Genomic DNA, 15,413 nt, shown 5'->3' with positions numbered 1-15,413 from the left:
GAGATTGAATACAGGTGCGCTGGAAACGTCATTTATCAATCAGCAATCGGATATGTTCCATGCGGCTTTGGCCCGAGCGAGGCCGACCTGTGTTAGCGTGTCCAGTACGCCTTCGAACGTACACATTTGGTATAATTATGTTCGAACTTTATTATCTGTCCTCGCCTTTGGCAGTATCACACGAGGGTTACGCCTTTGATACTTATTAATGACAGTCGACGGTTCTTTGTTGAACGATTTATAAAGTGAAGATTAAATTTTAGGTTACACATTAACCTTTGGTTTCTGAGAACAAAATCTCTGTTTAAGACATATTGGTACCCCTTTTTTAGTAAAAGATTTTGCTTTTTTTGTGGTAAAAGTATTAACTTAACATTTTATTTTAAGTGTCGTAACGATATATCTATCCCTTTCATACTAATAAAAAGAAACGGTGATAACAATAGAGGTCTTTCATAACCTTACTCTTTAAAGTTTAAGTTACAAGTCGTAATGAAATGGTCAAACTTATTAGATACTAACGTACCATACATAGGCATTCAATAAATATGTAACAGTACGTCTTTTTAAATATTTCGATGTAACATTCTTATAATAGCAGTCGCTAGAACGTATATTTACATTGCTTTATTTTTAATCAGAAGCATGGAAATCGTAGCTAATGTTTGTTAAATTTAGATTTCTCAATTTACGTATGTTTATAATTATTTTTAAAACTATTTATTCACAACACTACAGTTTCGACTTTGCTTTAAAGAAATACGCTCGGTGGAATACCTCGACCACTCAGAAGACAAGCGTGAATTGGAAGCAATTCCGCGTTTCGTCTGAGGAGTGTGTTCGCAGCCTAATTTTAGTCTACTTTTCATTTCCACCCTTTTCTTATAAGGTAAGGATGGGAAAGGGTAGTAGGTAGTAGTAAGTGGAGCAGGGGATGCATATTCTCTTTCTGTGCGTCACGGAGGAGGCTCCGTCGTTTAAAGGTAGGCAACGCATCTGCTATTGCTCATGTCAATTAGCAGAGATCGCTTCCCTATTTTGACGTATTCAGATGGCCGCTTGCTCGTTTGTCACCTTTTGATATAAAAAATATACATATTTTGTATCATGTTCCACAATAGGATTACACTGCCGATATTCTTGTACAAAAAACTGTCTTTTTTATACACAGAATATGAGAGAAATAACAGAATTTACCACGAGATCGAGTCGTAGCCAGACATTTAACAACAATCTTGTACTGTCACGAATTGTACTTAACATTTAATGTGTGGAGTAAGTTTACCACGTAATGTAATGTTTCATAAGACATTGTTTTCGTAATCCTAACTATATCAATGTTATTTTTGTATATATATTTTTTAAATGTCTTAATTTATTTAAGGAACCTTTAACCCGATCTCATGCATACATACAACAATGCTTACATTAAAAATAATATTAAAGGATTTTGAGTCTTGATTCATTACTCATAGAGTATGATTATGAATAAAGATGAATCGCGTAAATTGGAAACGGATTATCAATGTACATATATCCGATCTAGGTTGATTACAAATTGACGAAGTTTGCGATCGATCGGTGACATTACTATATTTGTCATTCTTCTCTCTATTATAAAGCACTTTTAGTTATTAATATGACAACACAATTTATTGTTTCGTTTTCTCTAAATATCAATATTATTCTTAATATTCTTCCAAACAATATTATTGAAATGCCCATGTTATGGATAATTTCGTAAAGAATATTTTTAGCACACGTTTGGATTTCGTTATCAAATGACATCATTTTAGTTAGATATAATATTTTGTTTTGAAAATTAACGCAAACAGACGATTTGTTTGCGCAATACTTCACTCTCTAGTCTAGTCACTAATTAGTGAGTGCTAATTGAAGTATACTTTAAGCGTAGGTAGGTGAATGTAGTTTAGATCTTCAGAAAAAAATCGTTTGGAAAAACCGAGGACCGTATTCTAACTTCCACGATAATTTCGGGAGGGAACATGTAAATAGCAGATATCTAAAGGTCCCTATTACACATATCAACAGTTATAATGCAGTCCTCTGTTTATCCAAGCAAAAGTTTTCTCAAGTCCTGATCTATTAATGACAATAGCGGATGTCACAGTGTTTTTCAAGTTGGGATAGCAGTCATAGTTTTGTGCGTTCTCAAAAAAACTCTTGTGAAATACATATTTGTGAATTGTTTTTGATGTAAAAATTAACACTTAATATCAAGCTGATTCATTTGCTACAATTTAACATAAAATAAACCTTGACTTTAAACTTTTAAGAATTTTTACAAATTATATGATTGATTGCCTTTAATTGGAGTTAATTTATGCTATTTAAAAGATTTATAAGACCTTTCGCATTTGATTTATTAAAATTATTAACGAATTACATTTATTGTATCTAATTGTTAAATTACATATGAAGATAATAGTTTGTAAAGTAAAAAATGAATTAATCGATCTCTAAACGACATTTTTTTTTTTTGTTATGAAGAAATATAGAATTGTTATTGATAGATTTTTTCGTATCAGACTATAATACAACAATTCTTAAATCTCAGATGAATATAAAATCTAATTTTATAATAAAACGTTCATTCAGAATCTTTGTTTTTTGGCCATTCAATTGGCCAATGAATTCGACAAACATTCGATTATTAATTGAAGCTATTTCATCAATCAGCCAGTACGTTCCTTTTCATCGAATTAAAGAGCACAATATAGCCAATAAAAGTTTCTTAACGCCGCTGTCATTCATAATAAATCGTATTTAAATGTTGCTTGTTGATTAATTGTGCGAGTTTAACAACATACAGGATGTTTTTACAAATATCTTGCAACTTATTGCCTAACTCACAAACTATAGAAAATATAGCTTCCAAACTTGGAAGCATGACCTTAGATTATGTTCACGAAAAATGAGAAATTCTATGGTTATTAATAACTTTTACTAAGCAAATAGAATACTTATTTTTAAAATTAATACAATAATCAATACAACTATTTTGTACTCGATGTGAATCTGACTGTGATGATAATAAATTCTTTTATTTTCAGATCGCGGGAACTAATCAAGGGTGCTATTCTGGACAACGACTTTATGAAGAATTTGGAGATGACGCAAATACGTGAAATTGTCGATTGTATGTATCCTGTCGAATACGCTGCAGGCAGCGTTATTATTAAAGAAGGCGATGTCGGCAGTATTGTTTATGTTATGGAAGGTAAGTCAATTTCAAATACTACACACGCCCTCTAGTAGCCAGTGGCAAAATTACTGTGGTTAATAATTCTTTGAGTATTTTATATCGCTGACTATAGATGGCGTTAATACACTATAACAATTTTAAGAAGTTCAAACTGTAGTTAAACACATTTTATTAGAAATAATAAAACACAAAAATTAAGTAATTTAAATTTTTTATTACATAATTATCTTATCTTCTACGAATTTTAATTGGGTAATTACTAAGATAATTAATTAGTTAATCAAACTGCGATCATTATTTATATTCGTTGATATTATATTTGAACAGTAGGGTGATAGATAAATAAACGATATACACATACATAGTACAATATAGTATATACAAAATTTGTATTAGTAACTTGTATGTAATTCCCGCTTTTGTACCGAGAAAGTGGGAAATTCTATAAGTTTATTCTTACGATTCCTTCAACTAAAACATAACTATTTATGTAAACTGTAAATTTATGTTTTTATAGGACAATTATAGGTTTCAATTTTATTTTAATTTTTTTTTTGGTAAAAAGAAGCATAAATTCCGTTTATTAATTGATAAGGGCGCAATTTCATTAGTCAATAATTTCGTCGTTATGTAGTCTGCGGGAAGATAACGACTAATGAAAACGTTTCTCGCATCCGGGCGCTATGGCATGAGAGAACAAGAAATTTCTCGCGCCACACATGCTGTAATACTACCGGGTTATCGACTAATGAAATTGACCCCTAAGCGAGAAACTCTGTAAGCGAGAAAAATATCTCTTTCCCCTTGGAATCTCGCTTATTTAGGTAAATACGAAAATTACCGCTATTACCTGTGATTTTCGTCCAAATTAGATTAAAGAAAGTTGTGTACCCAATAGATAATTTTACAATAAAAAATTTAAACATATATGAATGTTATGAAATACAAGCTACGTCATAAAACTCTATATACAGTTACCTCATTTTTTATCTTATTCACATTTATAAAATAAAATTGCGGTAACAGCTCAGGTCTTATGTGTTAAAATTTTACAACCGTTTCACTTTATATTTATCGTACAAAAGTGCACATAGTGTTCAAACTGATACATAAAAACAACGTAAATAACTCCTCTAACCTCGATTTCCACTAAGGTTTCATAATGCGTACGCACGTATACAAACTATATTAGGAAAGAGGTAAAAGCGGCCAAAAGCCAAGTTTTGTAATAGTCACAATACACGAACACCTTTAACCCCTCAATCGTAAAGTTTATCTCGTATATTTAACGACAAATGCTTATGTTTATGACTTAAATTGGTTATGTCAATCTATTGATTATTTAGACTTATTTTTAACAGTTTTCATTTAATTTTACTACGTAGTAAAAAAGTGTAGAACTTTTTTTTTATTAATTTACGATTCTAATGGGTTCCAAAAGTTAAGAAAATTTGTTACATAAATTTACAAAATTATTTTCAAGTTTCTATAACTACATAGACCTAAAATTATAAATATACAATTTTGTATTACAGTGATACGAATAAACTGGAAGCTAGATATTAAGGTTTATTAAATTAATGTTTTATAAGTTTGAATGTCGATTATCTCAGTCATGCAATAAGGTTACTCGTTTAATCGTTGGTTTCTGAGACCAAAATCCTTGTAGGTATAAAACATATCGTCATCCCTGTTATAATCTTTGACAAAACAGAAATAACAATATGTTTTAAACGGATTATTTGGTCTTAGAAACCCACAGTAATAATATTACCTTGTATCGTATTATATAATTTACGAAATTATATTTTTATATATATATTTTATGACAATAGATTACGGTTATATTATATTTTACTATTTTAGTAAAATAGTAATCTCTTGTGATGTTAATTTTCTTGAAAACGAAGATATTTCGCTTTCATTTTGTCTTAAGTGACTTAAATAGAGATAAGTCTGTCTTATATCCATTAAAATAAGACCAAAACAAATAGGAAGTATTATTACTATTATAGGTGTAGCTTTAATCGACAACGATTTTTATAAAGTAAAAAATAATCTGTTACATTGACATTTCCGCGGTTTTATTAATATCTTTCCCATTCTGTTAAATGAACTCTGACGTAATACGTGTACGAAATATATTCGTGCAAAAAAATTCTATCATCTAACTGTAGTAAAAAACCTTTCAATAGCGTCAAACACGGCCTTGACGGCACCAAGAGACCTTGCTACTTACAACCATCATTGGTTTAGCTGGGTTATATCGGTGTCGGAAGTGAAAGTTGCCATGGCCATTGGTATTTATTAGATACCGTATACCTAATTGGAAACGGTTCATTTTTTTACTATTAGTTATGTCATGAGCTGCAGGTTAAATTTTATATGACGTCACAAGATGATGTGTTATGCAAGCCAAATACGTTAGGTTTTTCACGACGGTTTAAATGTACAAGCACAACCGACCAATTAAATTATTCATAATATCGGTAACTACAGTTTTGTCAATGACACGATAGGGTTCACGTTAGGATCAAAAAAGTCACGCAATACGTAGCATGTTTGGCCTACATTATGCAAGAAAGAAGTACGATAAGACAAAATTATATTAAGGAGATATTAATATGAAGATTTATCTCAATTACACTAACATATAGACTTAAGTGACTAAAACAATATTAAGAGAACACGATTGTAGCATTATTGCGTAAGCATGCTAATAAAATTTGCGTACAGTACATACAGATGTATGATTATCTTAAGATAAAAAAGTACGACATTTAAAAATCATACGAAATCGAATTTACAATTTATAATTACGTTTATCGACAAAATTAGATTTGAACTCTAAAAATAATCAAACCGTATAAAGTACAGTTATTTCTGCACATATACATACTCGTCTGTCTAATAAAAAAATGTACTATTATTATTTTCTTAGTCGTCAAAAGACTTCATCTACTATTATATAAAACTATGCAATGTATGCGAAATATCAACACAGTCAGTATTAGTGTTAATCTTCACAGTAATTGTAGTTAGAGATTCAGGTTAACTCAATAATTCCTTATAGCCGTAAGTTTCTACTGCCTTGACTTACAAGAAAATATTGTCTTCCCTTTCATTTTGTTTGAAAAAAATAGAGATAACTATCTGTTTCATACAGATATTTGTAAAACTTAGGTGTTTAAATTAACTCGAGTATCCGTTGTGTGTTCGCGTGTCGAAACCAATTCATTTATAGTCTTCGTGTAAGTGCGTGACCCGTGTTATCTGCCTTTGTTTGATGTTCCTATTTACATAACAGATTTGAACATATATTTTGTAATGTAGTAAAAATTACTAGTTCTCGTCTGCGACTTCGTCTGTAAAGAATTGAAAAAAGGGTGAAATGTTTCTCAAGTAACACTCTAGACTCTAGACAATGTTCTCTATCTGTGAGAAATTTTAATAACATGTATTAAACCGTTGTTGAGTTATTTAGTAAATATGTGAATCAAACAGGAACTGTACACAATTCCAGTATGATTAATAGCCTATGTGTTCTTTCAGACTGTGTTTGACATCTATACAAAATTTCATCGAGATCCATGCGTTCTGGAGAAACCTCTCACAGCGATCCTACCAATCATTCGCATTTACAATATGAATATGATTTAAAACTATTCGTACAGAGTCAACTAAACGTCAACGGGCCAGCGTGGTTGACTTTATCTATCTTAGGGTAGGCCCGAATTCCTCGGTGGAGACATTTATGAGCTGATATCTAATTATTTAGTCACTTAACTATACTATCGAAAGAATGGGCCTTTGTCTTTTTTATATTATATGATCTGATTTTCCGGAATTCGTTATTTTATTGACCGCAGACGAAACTTTGCAATTCCGGTTTCGACATTTTATAAAGCCATAGTCATAAATTTCAGAGACAATGTAAACACAACATTGTCTCCGAAATTTATGACGTCACAGTATGTCTCTTTTATTTATAAATACTCTTGTAAAACAATTTATATCAATATAACTTTATAAACATTTTGTCATGAAATAGCTTGTAATAATGACTCATTTCCATTTCATTGTCCCACGTAACCAGTATTCAAAGCCGAAAAACCCGTAATATTGTTATCTCACTTTTATAATATTTTTAAATCTCTCACACTGTTTGTGTGAGAGTTAAAAACATGTTTTTATATGTGTGTGTCGAATCACGGTATAACATGCTCAAGTTAACGTACACGACTTTTTTCGTCTGTTATCTTTCTGGTATGCCAGTACTTAAACACTGATTGAAGTTATGACTATGATAACCAACCAGTTTTATTCCAGTTTATGGTAACGACCTTCGAATGCTATAAAATGAGTTTTTTTTACGATGAATAAGCCTATTAGTAAACTGTACACTTTACTCTTGAAGGTCCAACGTCATATTTGGATGGAAGAAATGTTCGCATCTTGTACCAAACATTTGCAATGCGTACAATGATGCTTTAAATCCCTTAATGGACATTGGAAGTTGTAATATATAGGTAAAAAAAAGTTATTTTTTATCAAACATTTTTATTAACGTCGTATTTCCCTAAGATAACATTTGAGCGATGATAAAAATATTCCTTCATCACGTACTTTTTTAACCTATAGTTAAAAACGTTTTAAAATAACTTGAACTTTAAACTTGTGCATAACATGATATTGTGACCTAAATTATTGATAAACTTATCTAAGACCGAATGACCCTTGATATTTAAATCAAAATGTATGTTCTTAAAGCAAATAATTGTTGTATAAATTTTCTGCAATTAATTGAAATTAACTTAAGCTCAAAGGTTTAAGAAACATTTACTGTCCATTCAGAGTCGTTAAACTTTTACTTGATTAGCCCCTTATGTAGATACAGTTGAACCTGGATAAACGAGTCCAAGGATCTGCGATATTTTTCTTGCTTAAGGAGGTTTCTCTCTAACCCGAGTTTCTCGCTTATAGAGGATTCTCATTTATTCAGGTTCGACTGTATCTACTACATAAGGGGCTAATCAAGTAAAAGTTAAAACTAAGTACATGATGAAAGTATCTTTTTTTTATTTACGAAGTTGGTTTTATTTATTACGTAAGTATAATATTAAATATTTAAACGGAATTATTTTTCAAATCTTTTGTATCTTTGGGCAAGTGATTGTTACGAAACTCAATTGCTTTTTATAAAAAAGGGCATTTGTTATGAAGGCAATTTAGTTATAAGTTCCGCCAGTTAGGTGAATGGTCCTACTGACATTATTGGCCTTAATGTGGTCAGAGTCCGGCTTTATTGTGTGAATGGTGGCGAATATTACAAAATACAGACTTTTTATTTTATGTCTATTTAATATAACTAAAAATAAATGTAGATTTTAATTATAGGTGATGTTTTAAATGAGTGTGTACCAAAAGCTTCTTAAACCAATGAAACCATTGACCTGCCCGCCGGTCGGCCAGCCATCCGATATCCGTAGGCCATTTCCCTTTGTTTTAGCAGAGGCGCGTCCTTGGTTTCATTATCCCTTTACTGTACCCCATTGTCCGTTGTGCAAGATGTTGCGAACCGATGCTGCATCCCACGCTTTCTCCTAGCGGGATGCCACATGTGCGTCTGTCCTTTACTATTTTTAACTTAAAAATATTTATCTACACGGAAATATTTAATATTGAATCTAAATACTCGTAATGACTCGCGACGTCAACGCCATGTTTCACTATAGTTCTTCTTTGTTGCTTTGGTAGTCTTTTTTCTATTTATCATTATTTCTATTTGTGTTCTAAGCTGATTATTCTTTTAATGCTTGTGTCATTCTTAATATGAATATCTGGAAATATGTGTCTTATCACTTGACAGGTGGCACTAACTTGTAACAAAGAGATTTCTCAATCGTGTCATTTGTGCACTGTAATATATTATCAACTGTCAACGTTGTTCCCGATTAATTGTTGCAAGTAAGAATTATATTGCATCAGATTTACTTTACTATCTTTCAAGTAAAAATAGCCTGTTTTATATATAAATTACTTTTTACATACAAATTACATTGTAGTTATTGTTAAAAATCCACCACCTTAACGGCTTTACGTTAACGTCTCAAACTATCTAATTTCAGAAGATTACATCAACGGGAAAAAAACGTTTCACGTTCCGATTCCGCTCATAAGTATAAAAATACTACCCGAACAAATTGAGATGATACGCGGCATAATTCAAATGTATGCAGATACAGTTATTTCTCATCCGGTCGTGTTATGTTTGATGCATTCTGTTGCATTGACCATCCATAGCGCACGATTTCTCTTAACACGTCTAATTAAAATTAGCTCATGCATGATTACATGCTGATAAGTCTTTTTGATTTACTTGGCTTATAGCTTTAGAAAACGACATAACTCTATATTTAATGACTAGTTACTTATCTTTTAAGATAAGATCATAAAAGTAACGTTTTCTAAATTATCGTATATTTTCACTTGAGCTATTTTTTATTGTGCATTTGAATTGTTCAGATAAGATGAAATTTTTTGTAAAAACTTTGTATTTTACTGGATCTTATGCATGCTTGTTTGATAATTTTCATTTAGAAAGCAATATTGTTATTTATTAGGCATTGTAGTCGATATCAGACAATGCCCGCATGGCGACTATGTTAGCCTTATTGTTCAATTATACGAGGCTAGAACGAATGGTGGTAATGTGTATAACCGCTTCTTCTGCCGTTTGGTCGACTAGATAAACAAAGATCGTTCGATTGTTGTTAATGGAATAAACTAGCTATCGCCCGGGACTCCGTCCGCGCCCTAATAAAAAAGCTAATTAATACTCTAGGTATGTGTTCTTCCGGACTATGTTCTTCATCTATGCCAAATTTCATCGAGATCCATCGAGCCGTTCTGGAGATACCTTCTAAAAATCCATTCATCCATCCATCCAAACATTCGCATTTGTATTATAAGTAAGATAAAGGAACTCAATTATTAAGAACGTGCTCTCACGTAAATAATCCTAACTCACGATTTTGTAATTTGCACAAAGTATATTTTTTTTAAACCACGAGATCACAACGTGTCATGTTTGCTCTAATAATGTTACATAAAGCATAATGTATTTTGATAACATAATATCTTCTTTGTTTTAGGACATTAATGTAAAATGATATAAATATATTTTTTAATGTACACATTACACAGTGAAGTATGAATGTGCTACATGAAATAAATGTAATAATAATAATGCGTATTACTTCTAAGTAAACAAGCATTGTAAACAATTATGTTTAATTCCTTCCTAAAGTGAAATTCTGAAGGTAACGTTAAACGCGTGAAATCCTTGTCTGTTGTTAGTTACGTTAAGTCCTAACAATAAATAACATTTGCGGTAGCTCGATCTTTATCTCATACATCTCGAAGACACAATGGCATCTGTGAAAGTAAAACCACACAGTCTTAAGCCTTGACCGCGGCGCCGTTTCGTCGCTAATGAAATGTCTGGAGTATACTCGTATATTCGAATAACGGATTAGCATTGTTTGTTCGTGTTTTGTTTTAACGAGATGACGATAATGTTTGTAGTTGTATGTTTCGACTTTTGAAACACAAAATTATAGCCCATCTAGTATTCTATTAGTATTAAGGATAAAAGAAAGATAAAGAAAAGAAATGAGAGGATATGAAATTCAACCTAAACCATCAGAAGCGACGCAGAAACATTCGAACAATGGCTCAAGGAATCTATTACAGTGGGCCTATCACGAATAATTGTGACAATCTCCTTCGTATCGTCATCGATAATTACGTCAAAACTTTTATGAGACTTTTGGTGTGCTTTTCGCCCGATATTGGCGCTGCACAAATTAAATCGATAAAGATACGATGGCGATTGTCACAAATATTCGTGCTAGGCCCACTGTTAATGTTTTCGGTCAGGTTTGTTACGTTACACGTGCAAATCAAAACTGTTTAAATATTCTGAAACTAATTAATTGACTTTCGTTGTCAAATATTATTAGTCACGTTGTCAACACGCTCTATTGGATTGTGTAATCATTGTTCTGGTTCTAGCTTTTCCTTAACCGATGTCACCGCGAACTATCGATTATTACTTTCGATTCCATTGTCTAACACTTTCCATTTTCATCTTAAAAATGTTGTTATCTAACTTCCGAAGTTGTCTGTTGTAAATATTGTAAATGTTGTTTTTGAATAAATTATAATAAATATTAATGTTCTATGTCGCTTCGTAATATTTTGAATATTTTTTATGTTACGATGATAGTCTTGGTTAAATTAATAACTTCACTTCGAGTCAATTTATTTTATAGGAAGTGTTTTTAAAAGTGTTCGTGTATTGCTTGGCATACGTAATTACGATACTTTTCACCCTTTTTTTAAATTCTGTGCAGATGACGTCGCAGGCAAAATCTAGTAGGTTAAGAATTCTGGTAAATTATATTCCGTGAATTCGATTCTATCTATTGAGGCTACATTCGTGCGAAAACGTTAACTCCTACGTTACATGAAATTTAACAGTAGCACAAAGTGGCCTTTACTACCGTTTGACAGCCCACGCCCATTTGTCCACTGCGTTATCCGTACATCACCGACATTTACGCCCGTGGGATCTATGTCTGCAATCTTTGCTGTAGGTTTTGAAACATTTAAACTAAATCATTTTGACATCTCTTTCGTTGTCCTTAAAAAAATTAGTTAGGATATAGTGTCTGTATTTAGTAACAGTAAATCGGCAGTCAAAATCCACGGTTAGGCTAAATTTTAGAAAGTAGGTAGCTAAATTTGTTTTATGATTTCAATACGTGTTCTTGCATTCATACATCTAACTTTTAACCTCAAATAGAATTTCCATTATCTATTCAAAAATGATAAAATGAAATTTGACTTTTTTTACAAGTGTTTGATTTTCTAAGATTTTTTAAATGTTTTAAATTTGACCTGAATTATGTCTATTGTTCAGTGGCCATCAAAAAGTGGTGTTACTATGAGTATAGTCTACTGCCTTTTAACTCATCAATAGGAGAGTAATAGCGACGTTAGCGACTTGTTTTATTTTACATTGTACTGTGAGTAATTGTTTGTTTTTTAATTAACCCTTGTCATCTGCTATGATTGCTCATTACTGTTGTTTGCTTAATAACAGGATGAAATAATTTCTTTAAAGATTTTTAACTCATGGACATTGTTAAGTTTGTTATTAAAAAACAAAGCAATACTTTATTGTATTTTATGTAGAATTAAAAGAATTTTTTTTAGATGTATTAATAGTTACAGAAGTTTTAATTTTTTCTCTGTTATTATATTCTACACTTTATCAATTCATTTTTTGTTATTAGCGCGGTTAGCAAATTTCTCTTCGGAATTTAAAAATAATCATCTATGTGCTCTTCAAGAGTCCGTTCTACATATCTGTGCTAAATTTCAGCGAGATCCGTTGAGCCGTTCTGGAGATTCCTTCCAATAAACATCCATCCATCCATTCATCTAAAATTCGCATTCATAATATTAAGATGTAAGTAATCATTATAATCATATCGTTTGGCAAAATATAAAGTTCATTATACTATTTAAGGTTCGTTGACACGATATAATCGTCGAATTATTTTCGGACAAGAAGTTTCGTGTATTACGAGTATATTTATAATTAACACAAGGTTTGCATTAAGATTCATAAAAATTCCTTCTTTACAGTGGAATATGGAATAAGATTTTTGCCAACAATCTCCATTTATTTGTACAATATTTCAATGTAATACCTAGAACTTAATTATTATACTACGAGTAATTCAATGGGTAAAAGTTTAGTTTACTGCTATCTTGTTTAAAGTACATAATACAATACTTTTTACATATAAAAGTGTAAGATATCTTTAAATAAAAGTAAAGTTATTGGAAATGTCTGTGTATTTCTTGGTTATGTATTTACGAAACACTATACTGATTGATTGACCGTCAAATTGTGGACAAGCTGACAAATGTCTCAAAGTAACTGCTGTTACGAGGCAAATCACGTTTGTAGAAGTAAAATATTACTTATTACACACGGAAGAGAACCAGAAAACAAAAGAGACAAAGTGATTGTAAGAATTTCGTCATCCAAAATACGACTTAAACAATAATAATACCTACAAGATGTCAATCGTATTAAACAAAATGTAATTGACTTTACATATTTTGTGAAAGATAATTTATTCATATATTTAGGTAGGGTCATTTCATATCTGGAAATATCTTTGTAATCAGTTAAAAGTTAATAAAATAAATCTCTAACATAAAAAGCCCCTGTCGAAGCACTTTATCGTAGTAAATAGTCAATATTTGTCACCCCAATATCATTTTTAGAGACTCGGGCATAACGTGTTTATTATGTTTAAGAGCTTTTATTATTCAGGTATAAATTTTTCTTCTCTATCTAAACGTGAGTGTATCTCGTTTGCACATTAAGAGTGCATGCGGCATGCGCAGGAGTCGATCGAATTCAGTTAGCGGGGCGCCGTCTATGTGATCGGACGTCTTGTAGCGATCACATTTTCGATTTAAAATAAACGCGATCTATAACACCGTGAGAGAAACAATGATTTGTGTAACGTCAAGTTTTTGTTTTCAACGTGAATGAGTTCTCAAATGTGTGTATAACATGGTGTATAAAGGTGCAGTGATAAAACAATGTTTTTTTTTTCTGTGCTAGCAGCTGTTCCTTTCACAAAGATTTCGAAGGATAATACATATGTGTGGTCTAAGTGAAATGTGCCTAGACATTCAACAAATAGTTATTTTATTTCTTTATCGTTTTAAGAACGGATAGATTTCAATAATTTTGCAAGGATTTTTTAAACTGTATGGTAGTATTTAAGAAAAATATAACTTTTGGATTGTCACATCATATGTTATTTACATTCGAATGAGTATCAAAGTTGAAGGTTTTTAAACGAGAGGTCGTATTGCAAATAACACGTATTTGCGTGCATCGTCCGTGTGAAAGTATTTTGGAGCGTCGTCTTCACTTTGAAGATATTTTAGCATATTAATGCCCAAGTCAAGAAAGCTTTCTACGTTCGCAGACGGACTGAAGTGCCTTATTTTGAATTGAGTCAATGACGCAAGCCATTGGTGTACAACTAGTTTTACATCTGACCGTTTAAAGTTATTATTGCATGTGTCATGAACTAAATTGGGCAAAGCCTTAATTTGTTTTATCAAAACATTTACAAGCAATTTTCAACTCTATTTACTTTAGAGATGTTAACCAAGCAAGTTAATATCGATTTATAAAATCAATATCATTCATTGTTGCATACATGATTGATACATCTTTGCAAATCAAATATTTATTAGAAAGTTGTGCCGTGTTTTATCAATGTCAGTGATATATGGACCGTGCAATACGTTATTTAATATTATGATGCGCGGCGAACAATTTACTGTTATTATGATTTTAACGTGAAGTAACTATTCGGAATAATAAGCCTCGTAAACCATAGAAAGGTAGCGAGCAAAATAATGTGCCCATTGTCAAACTAACAATAGGAATAGTTTCGAAATTATCAAAGGAAGCAAATATTAACATGTTGAATGGAAGCATTTTTGTATTTATAAGAGTGCTTTATTGTTCATTACTTCTTAGTAGTCATTCCAGTACAATACAATGATTTAGTAATAGTAATAGGGTTGGTAGATGTCTATTAAAAATCATTCTAATAGTAATGTACACGTTTTCAAAAAAATATATATAGTCTTGGGGAAAAATCGCCGATTTATAAAATCAATTTGAAATCACATACAAGAAAACTACTTGAAAGAAAAGTGAAGGTTATGTTGAAAATATTTTCGCGCAAAAAGTAAAATGCACACTTTATTTACAAACTTTGGTTCTTGTTTTGGACTAAAGTATACGATTATCCTACTAATATTATAAATGTGAATGTTTGGATGAATGGTTAAGTGGATGGTTATTTGTTTGAAGGTATCTCAAGAACGGCTCAACGGATCTTGATGAAATTTGGCATAGATTTAGAACGTAGTCTGGTAGAACACATAGGCTACTAGTTAAATTTTAGTTTTAAATTAATTCCGCGCGGACGGAGTCTCGGTCGACAGCTATATGTCTATAATACCGTTAATGCTATTACATCTATATGAATTAATTTTATTTGCATGAGTG

General features: G+C 31.4%; 1 protein-coding gene across 5 annotated transcripts in view; it reads left to right on the top strand.

The window, feature by feature from the left end:
• LOC106712155 (cGMP-dependent protein kinase, isozyme 2 forms cD4/T1/T3A/T3B) overlaps positions 1 to 15,413 on the top strand; it is a 119,341-nt gene that overhangs the window by 74,157 nt on the left and 29,771 nt on the right. For 3 of the 5 annotated variants that reach the window (XM_045681306.1, XM_045681307.1, XM_045681308.1), the window contains one exon: positions 3,075 to 3,241. In XM_045681306.1, the coding sequence (XP_045537262.1) occupies positions 3,075 to 3,241 (167 nt within the window). Of the gene's footprint in view, positions 1 to 3,074; positions 3,242 to 13,749; positions 14,022 to 15,413 lie in introns of those variants that run through there. The other 2 variants (XM_045681304.1, XM_045681305.1) reach the window with 2 other exon arrangements.

The sequence above is a fragment of the Papilio machaon genome, chromosome 15 (assembly GCF_912999745.1).
Source record: "Papilio machaon chromosome 15, ilPapMach1.1, whole genome shotgun sequence".
NCBI classification, from domain to species: domain Eukaryota; kingdom Metazoa; phylum Arthropoda; class Insecta; order Lepidoptera; family Papilionidae; genus Papilio; species Papilio machaon.
Note: the sequence above shows the minus strand (reverse complement) of the source record. Positions and strands in the feature narration are given on the sequence as shown.